This window comes from Loxodonta africana, chromosome 24, assembly GCF_030014295.1.
Source record: "Loxodonta africana isolate mLoxAfr1 chromosome 24, mLoxAfr1.hap2, whole genome shotgun sequence".
NCBI classification, from domain to species: domain Eukaryota; kingdom Metazoa; phylum Chordata; class Mammalia; order Proboscidea; family Elephantidae; genus Loxodonta; species Loxodonta africana.
Genome location: NC_087365.1, coordinates 31,225,739 through 31,237,765, shown reverse-complemented (window position 1 = coordinate 31,237,765; position 12,027 = coordinate 31,225,739). Strand labels below are relative to the sequence as shown.

Here is a 12,027-nt window from a genome sequence, read left to right as displayed (position 1 = left end):
ATGGGGCCATCCCCAGAGAAGATGCCTCTGCAGGAAGGAGAATGGAAGTGGGGATAGATTACTGGGGGAGGGAGGAGAATAAAACAAGGGAGGGGCCTTAGCCAGACCAATAACAATGGTATAGAATATACTGAGGACTCTGATTAACTTATCTGTCTGCTGAGGTTACACACACACACACACACACACACACACTCATCATCATCATCACCAGGCCCTGGGTTCTGTCTTAGCATGTTCTTGGAGACCCCAGGTCCCAGGGACCTATCGCAGGAATGAAAGCAGCTATCACATAAGAGCTGCCTCCTGCAAGCCAAGAACCTTGGCACGGGTTGGCTCACAACAATGCCCACATAAGGGCTGTGACCCCTGTTTCACAGATGAGGAAACTGAGGTTCCGGGAAGTTGTCACTTGCTTGCCCACACAAGCTGGTGAATGACAGAGCTGGTGACTCCATGCCTCCTGGTCCCAATTCCTTTCAATTCAAATCATCTCTGCTGTTATCTTCCCTTATTAATAGCCAACCTGTCCCTTTGAGCTAGCCTTGCGGATCTAACAGGCAACTCTTTACGCTGTATTTATTTTTTTTTAATAGGTGATGCATTCACATGGCTCAAAACACAAAAGGGGGAGACAGCAAAAGCCTCCCACCACCCTGCTCCCAGCCACCCAGTTCCCCTCCCCAGAGGCCAGCAGGGTAGTGGTTTCCTGTGGCTCCTGCTGGAGGTAATCCATGCGTATAAAGCAAACGTCAAAAATCTTTTCTTTCTCTTTGGTAACCAGGTGGTTAGATTCCATAGCATTGTTCTGCCTCTTGCTTTTTTCACTTAAAAACATATTCCAGAGGTTCCCCCCTGTAAGTACATAAAGCACAGCCTTGTCTTTTTCACAGTTGTATAGTTTTCCACTGTGGGGCTGTATCATGATTTATTTAAGCAGCCCCCAATTAACAGCATTTAGGCTGTTTCCAACCTCTTGCTATCACAAAAAATGCTGCTGTGAACATCCTTGACATGATCTTTGTGCAAGTGTTTGGCTAACAGTTCTTGATCATCCTCTCTCCACCTTTGGCCAGATGACCTCATCCTCGTCCTATAAGACCCTACCTTCTGTGAGAGCAGCTCCTCTGAGAATCATTCTCAGAGTTGAGTGAGGGGTCCCTCGTCTGAGCTCCCACTGCCCCATGTTCAAGGCTGAGGTAGGGCTGGACTCAGATGAGCAAGTCTCCCATTAGACCATGAGAAGTTTTGGGATATGGACCAAGACCCTGTTATCACCACGTGCCCAGCAGGGGACCTGTAACAGAGAAGAGCTAATCCTAGTGGGTGGAAGAGAGGGGAGAAGGGAGGGAAGTGAGAGACTGCTTACCTCACAAAGAAATATGCAAATTTGCATGAATAATACAAAAGAGAAGACAATTAAAAAACCATTTCTAACAGTCCTGGAACATATCATTCGATTCTTTTTTTGGAAATCAATTTGCCTTCCTAATTAGGTTTGGCTTCAGGTAATACTGAAATCGGTCTGCCTTTACTGAACCCCAGCATGGATAATTCATAGCTTCACAGCATCTTGGAGCTGGGAGAATCTCTAATATCGTGCAGTGTGGTCCTCATTAAAAGTACTGCTGCCCCCCTGACACTCCTGCCCAATGGTCACCAGCCTGGAAGCTCACAGTGCCAGGATGCTCACTATCCCCTTCCCTGAGGCAGCCCTTTTCATTGCAGGATAGCTCTGTTAAGTAATCATCCAAAGGTATATGCTGTATTAGGTGTCTCCTGTGTGCTGGCACTATGCTAGAACAGCTACCCAGACCACAGGAAGCTTTCACAGCCTAACCTGTGTTAATATTTGTCAGGTCTGCCTTCCAGGGCCTCCTAGAACCAATCTGATTCCCGGGTCCCAGAACAGCTCTTTAATTATCTGCAGCCGCAGACAGGGTCCCCCTGAGTTGTCTTTTCTCCAGCATAAATGTACCCAGCAAATGCAACCTCTAATTTCCCTCTGTCCTTCTCCGAGCATACCCCAGCTGGTCAGTGTGAGGCCTTTTGAACAAAGTAGGGGCAGGCAGAGCTGCCAGGCATATGACTGTACAGGCTGACCACTGCACGAAGGGCTCCCAGTTATGGGGGCAAGTGGGAGCTGCTCTTAGATTCTCTTTAATTGCTAATGAAAAGCACACATATTACTATAGCACATAGTTTGCGTGGCGGCCATGAGAATGTACCTTGCAGGCCTCCGCCTGTTGTTAGTTGTTATCCAGTTGGCTCCAACTCATGGTGACCTTATGCATAAAAGAATGAAATGTTACCCGGTCCAGTGCCATCTTCACGATTATTGGTATGTTTGAGTCCATTGTTATGGCTGTTGTGTCAATCCATCTCATTGAGGGTTCCCCTCATTTTTGCTGACGTTCCACCAACCATGATGTCCTTTTCTAGCAACTGACCTCTCCTGATGATGTGTCCAAAGTAAGTGAGCCAAAGTCTTGCCATCTTCGCGTCTAAGGAGCATTCTGGTTGTACTTCTTCTAAGATTGATTTGTTCATTCTCTGGCACTCCAGGGTAAGTCAATATTCTTTACCAACACCATATTTCTAATGCATCAATTCTTCTTCTGAGTTCCTTTTACATTGTCCAGGTTTTACATGCATGTGAGGTGACTGAAAAGACCCTATAGGGTCACTATGAGTCGGAATCGACTCAATGGCAACAGGTTTTTTTTGTTGTTGTTGTTTATGGAATGTATGGCTAATTGCCTCCATGAAAAACTGTCTCCTTTGCCATGAGACCAGAAGAACTAGACGGTGCCTGGCTACCATTACTGAACATTTTGATCCAACACTTCACAGAAGGATCCTGATCAAAAGGGAGAAAATGCAGAACAGAATTTCAAATTCTCATGTACTCTAGACTTTCTGGACCTGTGGAGGTGGATAAACCCCTGAAAGTATTGCCCTGAGATAAGCTTTAAACCTTAAACCAAAAATATCCCTTGAAGTCTTCTTAAAACAGAACGATAGTTTAGCTTAACTAGTAAAAAAATGTCTGCCTTGGGCATTATGCTCTTTTAGTAACTATCAATATAGGATCATATTAACAATAGCAACTTCAAAGATTAGATAGGAAGGAACTTTAGGGGACAGTGAGTTTTATGTTAATGAGGGAGGAACAACTCAGAAAAGGAGGGTGAGAGCAGTTTGCCCAACTCGAAGAATGTAATCAATGTCACCAAATCATACATGTAGAAATTGTTGAATTGGTGTGTTTTGCTGTGTGTGTTCTCAACAACAACAAAATAAATAAAATTTAGAAAAAAACAAACAAAAGCAACAATGAAAAAACCTGGCTCTTCCTGTCTTACAATTTAAACAGAGGTCCCCAAAGCCGAGACCAGCCAAATGGTTGCTAAGGACACTCATATCCCTGAGTGAAGTGTTAGACACACAGAGAGACGATGGACAGAGGGAAGCTGGAGGAGAAGAGTGGTCCCTATGATGTGTGTCCTGCTTACGTTTTTGCCAACCCCAGCCAGCCTGAGCTGATGGGAGGGAGAATGCTTAGATGGGAAATAAGTTTGGATTGATGCAATTTTTACACTAGACTGGGCTTTTTAATGCCAAACCCAACAGCCTGCTCTTATATCACCCAAGAGTAATAGCAAAGCCTCGGGGAGGCTGGGGCTCAGACAGAGTGTGAAGAGGGGTCTCTACAGGGCAGAGCGGAGGTGGTGACGCAGCCTGTTCCCTTCCAAATCCAACTCAACCCCTCCCTGGGCTCCTCGGTCACCATTGAAGAGGAAGATGGGGGCTCCAGGGAAACCATTCAGGGGACAGCTGAAGGGATAAGGCAGACCCGCAGCTGCCACATGACTGGCCCAGTCACTGCAACTATGTGAAAACTCCTGTCTGTGGGCGAATGAGAACCAACTGGATCACACAGGCAGGCCTTGTTTTGAAGAGTGAGGGATTCAGGGGATGTTTTCCCCTCTATTTTTCCAAATTTAGGCTAATGCCCTATTTTCTAACACTTCCTCTACCCCAAAGGAATCCAAGCAATAGGATCCCAGAACTAGTACTCTAGCCCAGAGCTTCTCAATGTGGTACCCAGACCAGCAGCATCCTTGTAACCTGGTGCCTTGGTTATCTAATGCTGCTAAACAGAAATACCACAAGTAGATGGCTTTAACAAACAGGAGTTTATTCTCTCACAGTCCATTAGGCTAGAAGTCCATATTCAGGGCATCAGCTCCAGCGGAAGGTTTTCTTTCCCTGTCGGCTCTGGAGGAAGGTCCTTGTCATCAATCTTCCCCTGGACTAGGAGCTTCTCAGCACAGCACAAAGGACATACTATTCTCTTGGCTCTTGCTTCTTGATTTTGTGAGGTCGCCCGTCTCTCTGCTCGCTGCTCTCTTTTATATCTCAAAAGAGATTGGTTTAAGACACGATCTAATCTTATAGATCTATCAACATAACTGCCACTAATCCATCTTATTAACTTCATAGTGATATGATTTATAACACATGGGGAAATCACATCAGATGACAAAATGGTGGACAATCACACAATACTGGAAATCATGGCATAGCCAAATTGATACACATATATTTGGGGGACACCTGGGAACTTGTGAGAAATACACATCCTCAGGCCCTGCCCCAGATCTACTGAACTGACAACTCTAGGAGGTAAGGCCTGGCAATCTGCTTCAACAAGCCCTCCAGGAGGTTCTGATGCCCACTCAGATGTGAGAACCCCTGCTCTACAGCCGATACTCAGTGTGATCCATGGACCAACAGTGTTAGCATCACTGGAAGCTAGTTAGAAATGTAGACTCCAAGGACCTACCTGGAATCAGACTCTCCATTTGAACAAGGTCCCTAGGTGATTCGTGGGCACATGGAAGTTTGTCTGTTTCATTTTATTTATTTATTTTCTTGTTGTTGTTGAAAATATACACAGCAAAACATACACCAGTTCAACAGCTCCTACATGCACAATTCCGTGACATTGATTACACTCTTCAAGTTGTGCAACCATTCTCACCCTCCTTTTCTGGGTTGTTCCTCCCTCTTTAAGATAAACTCACTGCCCCCTAAGGTTCCTATCTAATCTTTCGACCCGCAGTTGTCAGTTTGGAGCCCTGGTGACACAATGGTTAAGAGCTTGGCTGCTAACCAAAAGGTCAGCAGTTCGAATCCACTAGCTGCTCTTTGTAAACCCTATGGGGAAGTTTTACTCTGTCCTATAGGGTCTCTTTGAGTCAGAATTGACTCAATGGCAACACGTTTGGCTTTGGTTTTTTGGTTCTCAATTTGATCCCGTGTTGATCGTTTTTAAAAGAGAGTATAATGCTCAAAGCAGACATTTTTTACTAGTTAAGCTAAACTACTGTTTGGTTTTAAGACGTTCAGGGGATATTTTTGGTTTAAGGTTTAAAGCTTATCTTAGACCAATAGTTTCAGTGGTTCAACTAGCCTTCATGGCTCCAGAAAGTCTGGAGTTTATAAGAATTTGAAATTCTCTTCTGTACTTTCTCCCTTTTGATCAGGATTCCTCTATGGAATCTTTGATCAAAATGCTCAGTAATAGTAACCGGGCACCATCCAGTTCTTCTGGTGTCATGCCAAAGGAGGCAGTTGTTCATGGAGGCAACTGGCCACACTTGCCATATCCTCCTCCTATTTCTGACTCTCCTTCCTCTGTTGCTTGGCACATTGAAGTGTGAGAAACACTGACCTAGTGCTTCCCAGGGGCAGGGAACGGAGAGGAGTTTCCTGGGCTCTAGGAAACAACAAAGAAAACGGTCAATTATTGGGTATCTAGATGCCACGCCCATTGAGGGTATAACTGCTGAATTCTTTCGCAGACACACCCGCTAATTTCATTTTACAGATGAGGAAGCAGACTGAGGGGGGTTGAGTAACCAGCTCAGGGTCATACAGCTCATAAGTGGTGGATACAGAATTAGAACCCAGGCTGGTCAGACCAGAAGTGCCCACCCTCCACATCCCCCATCCAGACGGGGCGCCTCAGCTTGTAGGGGAAAGGAGACACACACACATACACACACAGAGCCAAGACTCTGCCTCTTAATTACATCTGTTGTGTCTGCTGCTAACAAAGGCCGTGGGCTGGGCAAAGAATCAACTTAATATGTGATCGCCCGTTCTCAATTACCACAAATTACCATTTGTCTGAGAGGATAATGCTGGAGCTGGAATCTGCCCTGGGTGGCTCCCAGTACTCCTCTGTCTGACTCCTACTACCCTGGCCTCAGCACCCTCCTCCCTGTGCCTTCCCGGCACTCAGGCCTTCCAGCAGGTCCCAGAGAGGCAAGAGGGCCAGGGAAATAATCTGGGCAGCCTGGGTTCAAATCCTGCCTCGCCCCCTGTTGGGAGCGTCTACTGATGACCTTCCCCCTTCTGATAAAGGCAGCCCCTCCAAATGCCTGTGCTATTGGCTAAATCTGCGTTAGCTAACATCAGGCCCTGGACTTCAGGTCCACGAGGAAGGGCTGCTTCCTCCTACCCTACCCCCAACTCCCTTCCTGGGGCCTGGCACGTTCCCAAGCCAGGAAAACCAAACAGGGCCTTTGATGATGCTATTCAAGGCTATGGCAGTGCGCAGCTTTGGGGTGAGAGGTGGCAGGGAGGAAGGGCTGAGCGTCTGGGAGATGCTCTGCCACCCTTGGCCTCCAGTCCATTTCTTGATCCCTAAAGGGCCACCTCCAGATGCAAGGCCTTCAAACGTGCTGTTCCGTTTGCCTGGAATAGTCTTCCCCACCTCCACCCCTTCTCCAGGCTGACTCCCAAGCATCCTTTATGTCGAAGCTCAGTACTAATTCTTATAACAATAACAACTCTCATTTATTGAGCACTTACTATGTGCTTTAGCTGTGTTAACTTGTTCAGTTACACAACAATGCTATGAAACAGGTACCATTAGTTTGTCGCAACTTTGCAAAAATTAAGTAATTTGCCTGATGTCTAACAGCTAGTAAACAGTCTAACAGCTAGTAAACAGTATGATAGCATTTGACCTAAGGGGTTTGGCCTCAGAGCCCAAGCTTTCGTTTCTTCAGAAAAGCCTGCCTGTCTGGATGAGATCCTCCTGGCTGTTCCCTCTCCCGGCACCATTCTCCTTAGTCTCTTTAGGAACACAGACCACAAGTGTAATTACACACGTATCCTATTCGTTTACTGTCTGCCCTCCTTGAGACCAGATATCTGACTTGCAAAGGCTTTATCCCCAGCACCTACTTCTATGCCTGCCACAGGGCAAGGGCTCAGTAAGCATCTGGAATGCTTGAGTAAATAAGCCTGTCTCCTCATCTTTAAAATGGGAGAGGTATTACCACCCACTAGGATTTGGGTAAAACATTCTACATGGCCTAGCCACCTTTTTTTATCAGGGATCTGAGCTCCAGCAAGGCTCTGGATTCCCTGCCCTGGTGTCCTTATCCTCGTTCATTGAATAAACACTTATTGAGCACCTACTGTGTGCCAGCAGTCATAGCTGCTGGGTCCACACACTGCAGAGAAGATGAAACAAAGTCAGCCCTTCAGGGGAGGCAGAGAGTGCATCTAAGGCTAAATTCCCAGGCAAAGTCGTGTCCTAGCAGGGCCATCAGAGAGCCCTGCTCCAGCCCTGGGAGTCCTCCCTCTCCCCGCTTCCTCCTCCTCCCCAGCACTGGGCACTCACGGGCTTCATGATCCAGGTGATGCCTGGGTTTTTGCGGAACTCCTCCACGAACAGGTGATATTCGCATGGCATCTCAAAAGTTTTGGGGAAGAAGTCGCATTTGGCTGCCTCCACCTTTCCTGCCTCACGCTCCAGCTGTTTCCGGAAGCGCTTCAGGTTCTTCACCATGTAGTTCTTTCGGGTCAGCTGGGCAGCAGGGTGGGCAGGCTATGGGCACTCGCGCTCACCGCCCTGCTCTACCTTCCAACCCCAGCCTCCATTCTGTGGCCCATAAAGTAACAATTACAGTAACTTGAACTGAGAGCCAGCTCATCTATAATTACCCTCATTTTACAGGTGAGGAAACTGAGGCTTGAAAGTGACCCAGGCGTGTCTGGCTCCGAAGTTCATGTTTTTAACCACTAAGCTACATTAACCTTTCAAAATGGTGGGATCATCATTGCTTCCTCTGGTTCCTCCCAGACTTCCCTCCCATCTCTAGACCCCAAATTGCCCAACTTGCCTCTACCCTGACGTCACCATAGTCCTCCGAGCACCCTGCTCCTTTGGTCTTTGCACCCCAAACCAACCTGCCCCTCACATCTCTGGTGGGGAAACGACAACTAGCCTGGGACTTCAAATCCCTATCCAAGCAAGTCTGTTCCTCAGGTCTTACACCCTCACACTCTCAAATGACTTAGCTCATCATATATCTAGTCCACATATTCCCCACCTGACATGCAAATTCCCACACACTTTTCTCATTCTGGCCCTAAAAAAAAACAGTTACTGTTGAGTAGACTCCAACTCATGGTGATCCCATGAGTGTCAGAGGAGAACTGTGCTCCATACGGTTTTAATGGCTGATTGTTTTAGAAGTAGATTGCCAGGACTTTCTTCCAAGGCACCTCTGGGTAGACTCAGACCTCTGACCTTTCAGTAAGCAGCCGAGCGCATTAGCCATTTGCACCGCCCAGGGACTTCCATTCTGGCCCTAGTCCCCCCAAACTAGCTCCTGCTCATTGCCAAACCAACAGCAAAAGCTGGTTGACTCAGTCCCCTCTGCCCTGCTCGGCTCACCTCATAGTGGTTTCGGAAGTGACTGATTCGCACGTGCTCATCCATGTAGGTGTGGTCGAAGTTCTCCCGGAGCCAGCTCACGTCGCACCAGTAGAAATCCCACTCTCCTTCACTTGGGGGTCAGGGGGACAAAAAGGTCATGACCTGAGGACCTCAGCACTGCAGGGGTCTGAGGCCCAGGGAGCTGATGCTGAGGGGGCTTAAGGAAGGCAGCAAGGTCTCCATCAGGAGTCTCAAAGGGGTAGCCATGAACCACTTCTGTCCCACAAACACGCCCAGCATGAAAACTGGAGAAATGTTCCCATAAAAATACAGATTCCTGGCTTCCCTTAACTATCAGCAGATCTGGCCACTCTGAGCCCAGAGTGCCTCCTGGCCCTATTGGCTGGCCTAGGAGTGGTGCCCCTTTAGACAGGCTCGCACTCTCCACGTCACCAGCACGGCACCCCCCCGCCCCACCACTCCCTACCACCAGGACAATCTAGCCATTTTCACCTTGTCATGCTACCTGCCTGGGCCCTGGAAGCATGCTAGTTGCTGCCTCCCCAACCTACTCCCCCATCCTCACCCCCCAAGATATCAAGCCATGGAATTAGGCAGCATTTGCAAGTCCGCTCCAGCTCACAAAGCCCTTTCTCTCACGAATCCTCAGAGCAGCCCTGAAAGGTGACTCTGGTCATCTCCTGAGCTCTAAGATGAAAAGAGCCTTGCCCGACAAGGACATGGCCACACCAGAATTCATATCCAGGCCTCTTGACTCCAATTCTGACCCTGTGAACACCACGCCAGGGAGAGGAACAAGAAACCAGATAATCTACCAAATTCTAATACCAGAGCTGGGGGACAGGGAGGAGGTGATTGAAAAAGATGTGACAGGAAAGAAAACATGAGTGCTTCTGATTTTTTAAATTACATGCATAACCGAAGCCCCCATATATCCACGTCTGATGCTATCTCCCACTCCTTCATTCCAAAGGAAATCATGAGCCTGAATTTGGTGTGTATGATCTCTATGCATGTCTTTATAGTTTTACTCCATATACATGTCCATGCATGTCTGTAGTACTCATACATGGTGGGCATGCTTTTAAACTTTCTAATCACTAATACTTACGTCATTTACTAGGTACTTTACAATTATTAGCTTGTCGATCTTCACAGCAACCCGAAGTGGTAGGTGCTATTATTATCATGGCCATTTTACAGATGAGGAAACTGAGGCATGAAGAGGTTACAGAACTTGCCCAGGTTCATATAGCTAGTAAGTGGAAGATATGGACTTGAACTCAGGCCATCAGGCTCCGGAGTCTCAGCTCTGTGGTTGGAGCCGCTCCTGTCTGTTTCCTTTTTGAGATTTATGCATTTGATATACATTGATTTCATTCACTCATTTATCTCATTCCATTGTGTGAACATACCACGATATGTTTATTTATTTTCCTAATAACAGTGTTTAGTTGTTTCCCTTTTTTTTTTTTTTTTCTTTTTTTGCTATTACTGACAAGTGAGCTGAGTTTTGAGAAATATCTTAGGGAGGTTTGAGGCAGAAAGAGAGAAATTAGGAAGTTGCTCCCTTGGTGATGGACGAGTAGGATTTTCAGCACAGTGCAGCAGGAAGAAAATGCTGTGGTAGGCTATGTTTCCAAAACATACCGGCATAGATCTTCCATCCCAGAGGCTGTCTGCTGGGAAGTCGGCCACATGGCAAAGCCATGAGAAGGCCCTTTGGAGACAGCCCTGCTGAGGTCCCAGCAGATAGCCAGCATCAACCACCAGAAGGAATTTAAAGATGCAACTAGGCATTTCTCGCCATGGAGTGACCTCTAGCCATTGGCTTTTCCCAGCTTAGCCCCAGACTCTGCAAAGCAGAGACAGCCATCCCCGCTGCACCTGTCAGAAGTCTGGGCCCACAGGGGCCGTGAGCGTAATAACACAGCCGTTTTAAGAAGCTAAGGTTTGAGATTTGTTAGACAGTAATAGTAGCTGGACAGTTAAGTGCTTGGCTGCTAACCAAAAGGTTGGAAGTTCAAGTTTACCCAAGGGCACCTCAGAAGAAAGCCCTGGCAATCCCCTTCTGACAAATTAACCGTTGAAAACCCTATGGAACACAGTTCTACTCTGACACATGTGGGGTCACCGTGAGTAGGAAGTGATTCAACGGGTAACAGTAACTGGAACAATGGCCAAGAAGTCTGTCTGTGTGTTGTAAATGGAGCTCTCTGGGATTTTCAAGGAATGAAAGATTTAAAGTGCTTCTCAATTCCTGTGGTTGCTGGACTGGTGTTTCTCCTGAATGTCACACCGTGTTCAGAGGGGCAAGGAGACAGGACCAGCCTTGCTGTGGGCCCAGAGATCAGGGGCAGGAAGGGGGGACTGGGAAGAGTTCTTTACTTCCAGTAGCTGGGCGTCCACCTGGGAGACTTCTAACCACAACAGGGGACAGGCCAGGAGGCTGTCAGCTCGAGGAAAAGGTGGCCACATCTCTCAGCCTGGGGGCACTGAATGTCCCACAAATCTTCTAACGCCCTTTAGCAGGAAGGGACAGGAAAACTGGACAAATGGAAATGGGAACTCAGGGCCAAGAAAGGGAGAGTTGACACATCATGGGGTTGGCAACCAATGTCACAAAACAATTTGTGTATTAATTGTTTAATGAGAAACTAATTTGCTGCTCTATAAACTTTCATCTAAAGCACAATTAAAAAAAAATCTTGCAATGCCTTTTAAATGGGACACAGACATCTTAAAAAGTTTAACAGTTGTATACTTATTTTAGTGTGGATGAAAAAAACATAAATAGCAAGAGAAACCTCATAATTCTATAGATATTATCATAGTAATGTAAACTTTCCATTTCAAGTGCATTGATTTAAGTAAAAAGTATCAATGTTAATTTTGTTTTTGACAAACCTATTATGATTATGTGAGCTCCCAACAAAGGAAGCTGTGTACTATTTTTGCAGCTTTATTGTAAGGCTAAAATAATTTCAAAATAATAAGTTAATGATAAGTACATTTATAATGTTAAAGCTGGACCCTATCACACACCATATAAAAAATTTAACTCAAAATGAATCAAAGGCCTAATATAAGAACTAAAACAATAAAACTCTTAGAAGAAAGGGTAAAAGTAAATCTTCGTGACCTCGGATTACAGTGGTTTATCAGATATGACATCAAAAGCAAAAGCAACAAAAGAAAAAATAAGTAAATTGGACTTCACCAAATTAAAACCTTTTGTGCTTCAAAAGACATTATTAAGA

At 46.3% G+C, this 12,027-nt stretch overlaps 1 protein-coding gene across 1 annotated transcript in view; it reads right to left on the bottom strand.

Moving 5' to 3' along the window:
* Nucleotides 1-12,027, bottom strand: part of TTLL9 (tubulin tyrosine ligase like 9) — a 43,356-nt gene that overhangs the window by 21,307 nt on the left and 10,022 nt on the right. Inside the window, exons 4-5 of the mRNA XM_023549922.2 lie at nt 8,765-8,876; nt 7,706-7,891 (exon numbers count right to left, since the gene is read on the bottom strand). Coding sequence (XP_023405690.1) covers nt 7,706-7,891; nt 8,765-8,876 — 298 coding nt within the window. The remainder of the gene's footprint in view (nt 1-7,705; nt 7,892-8,764; nt 8,877-12,027) is intronic.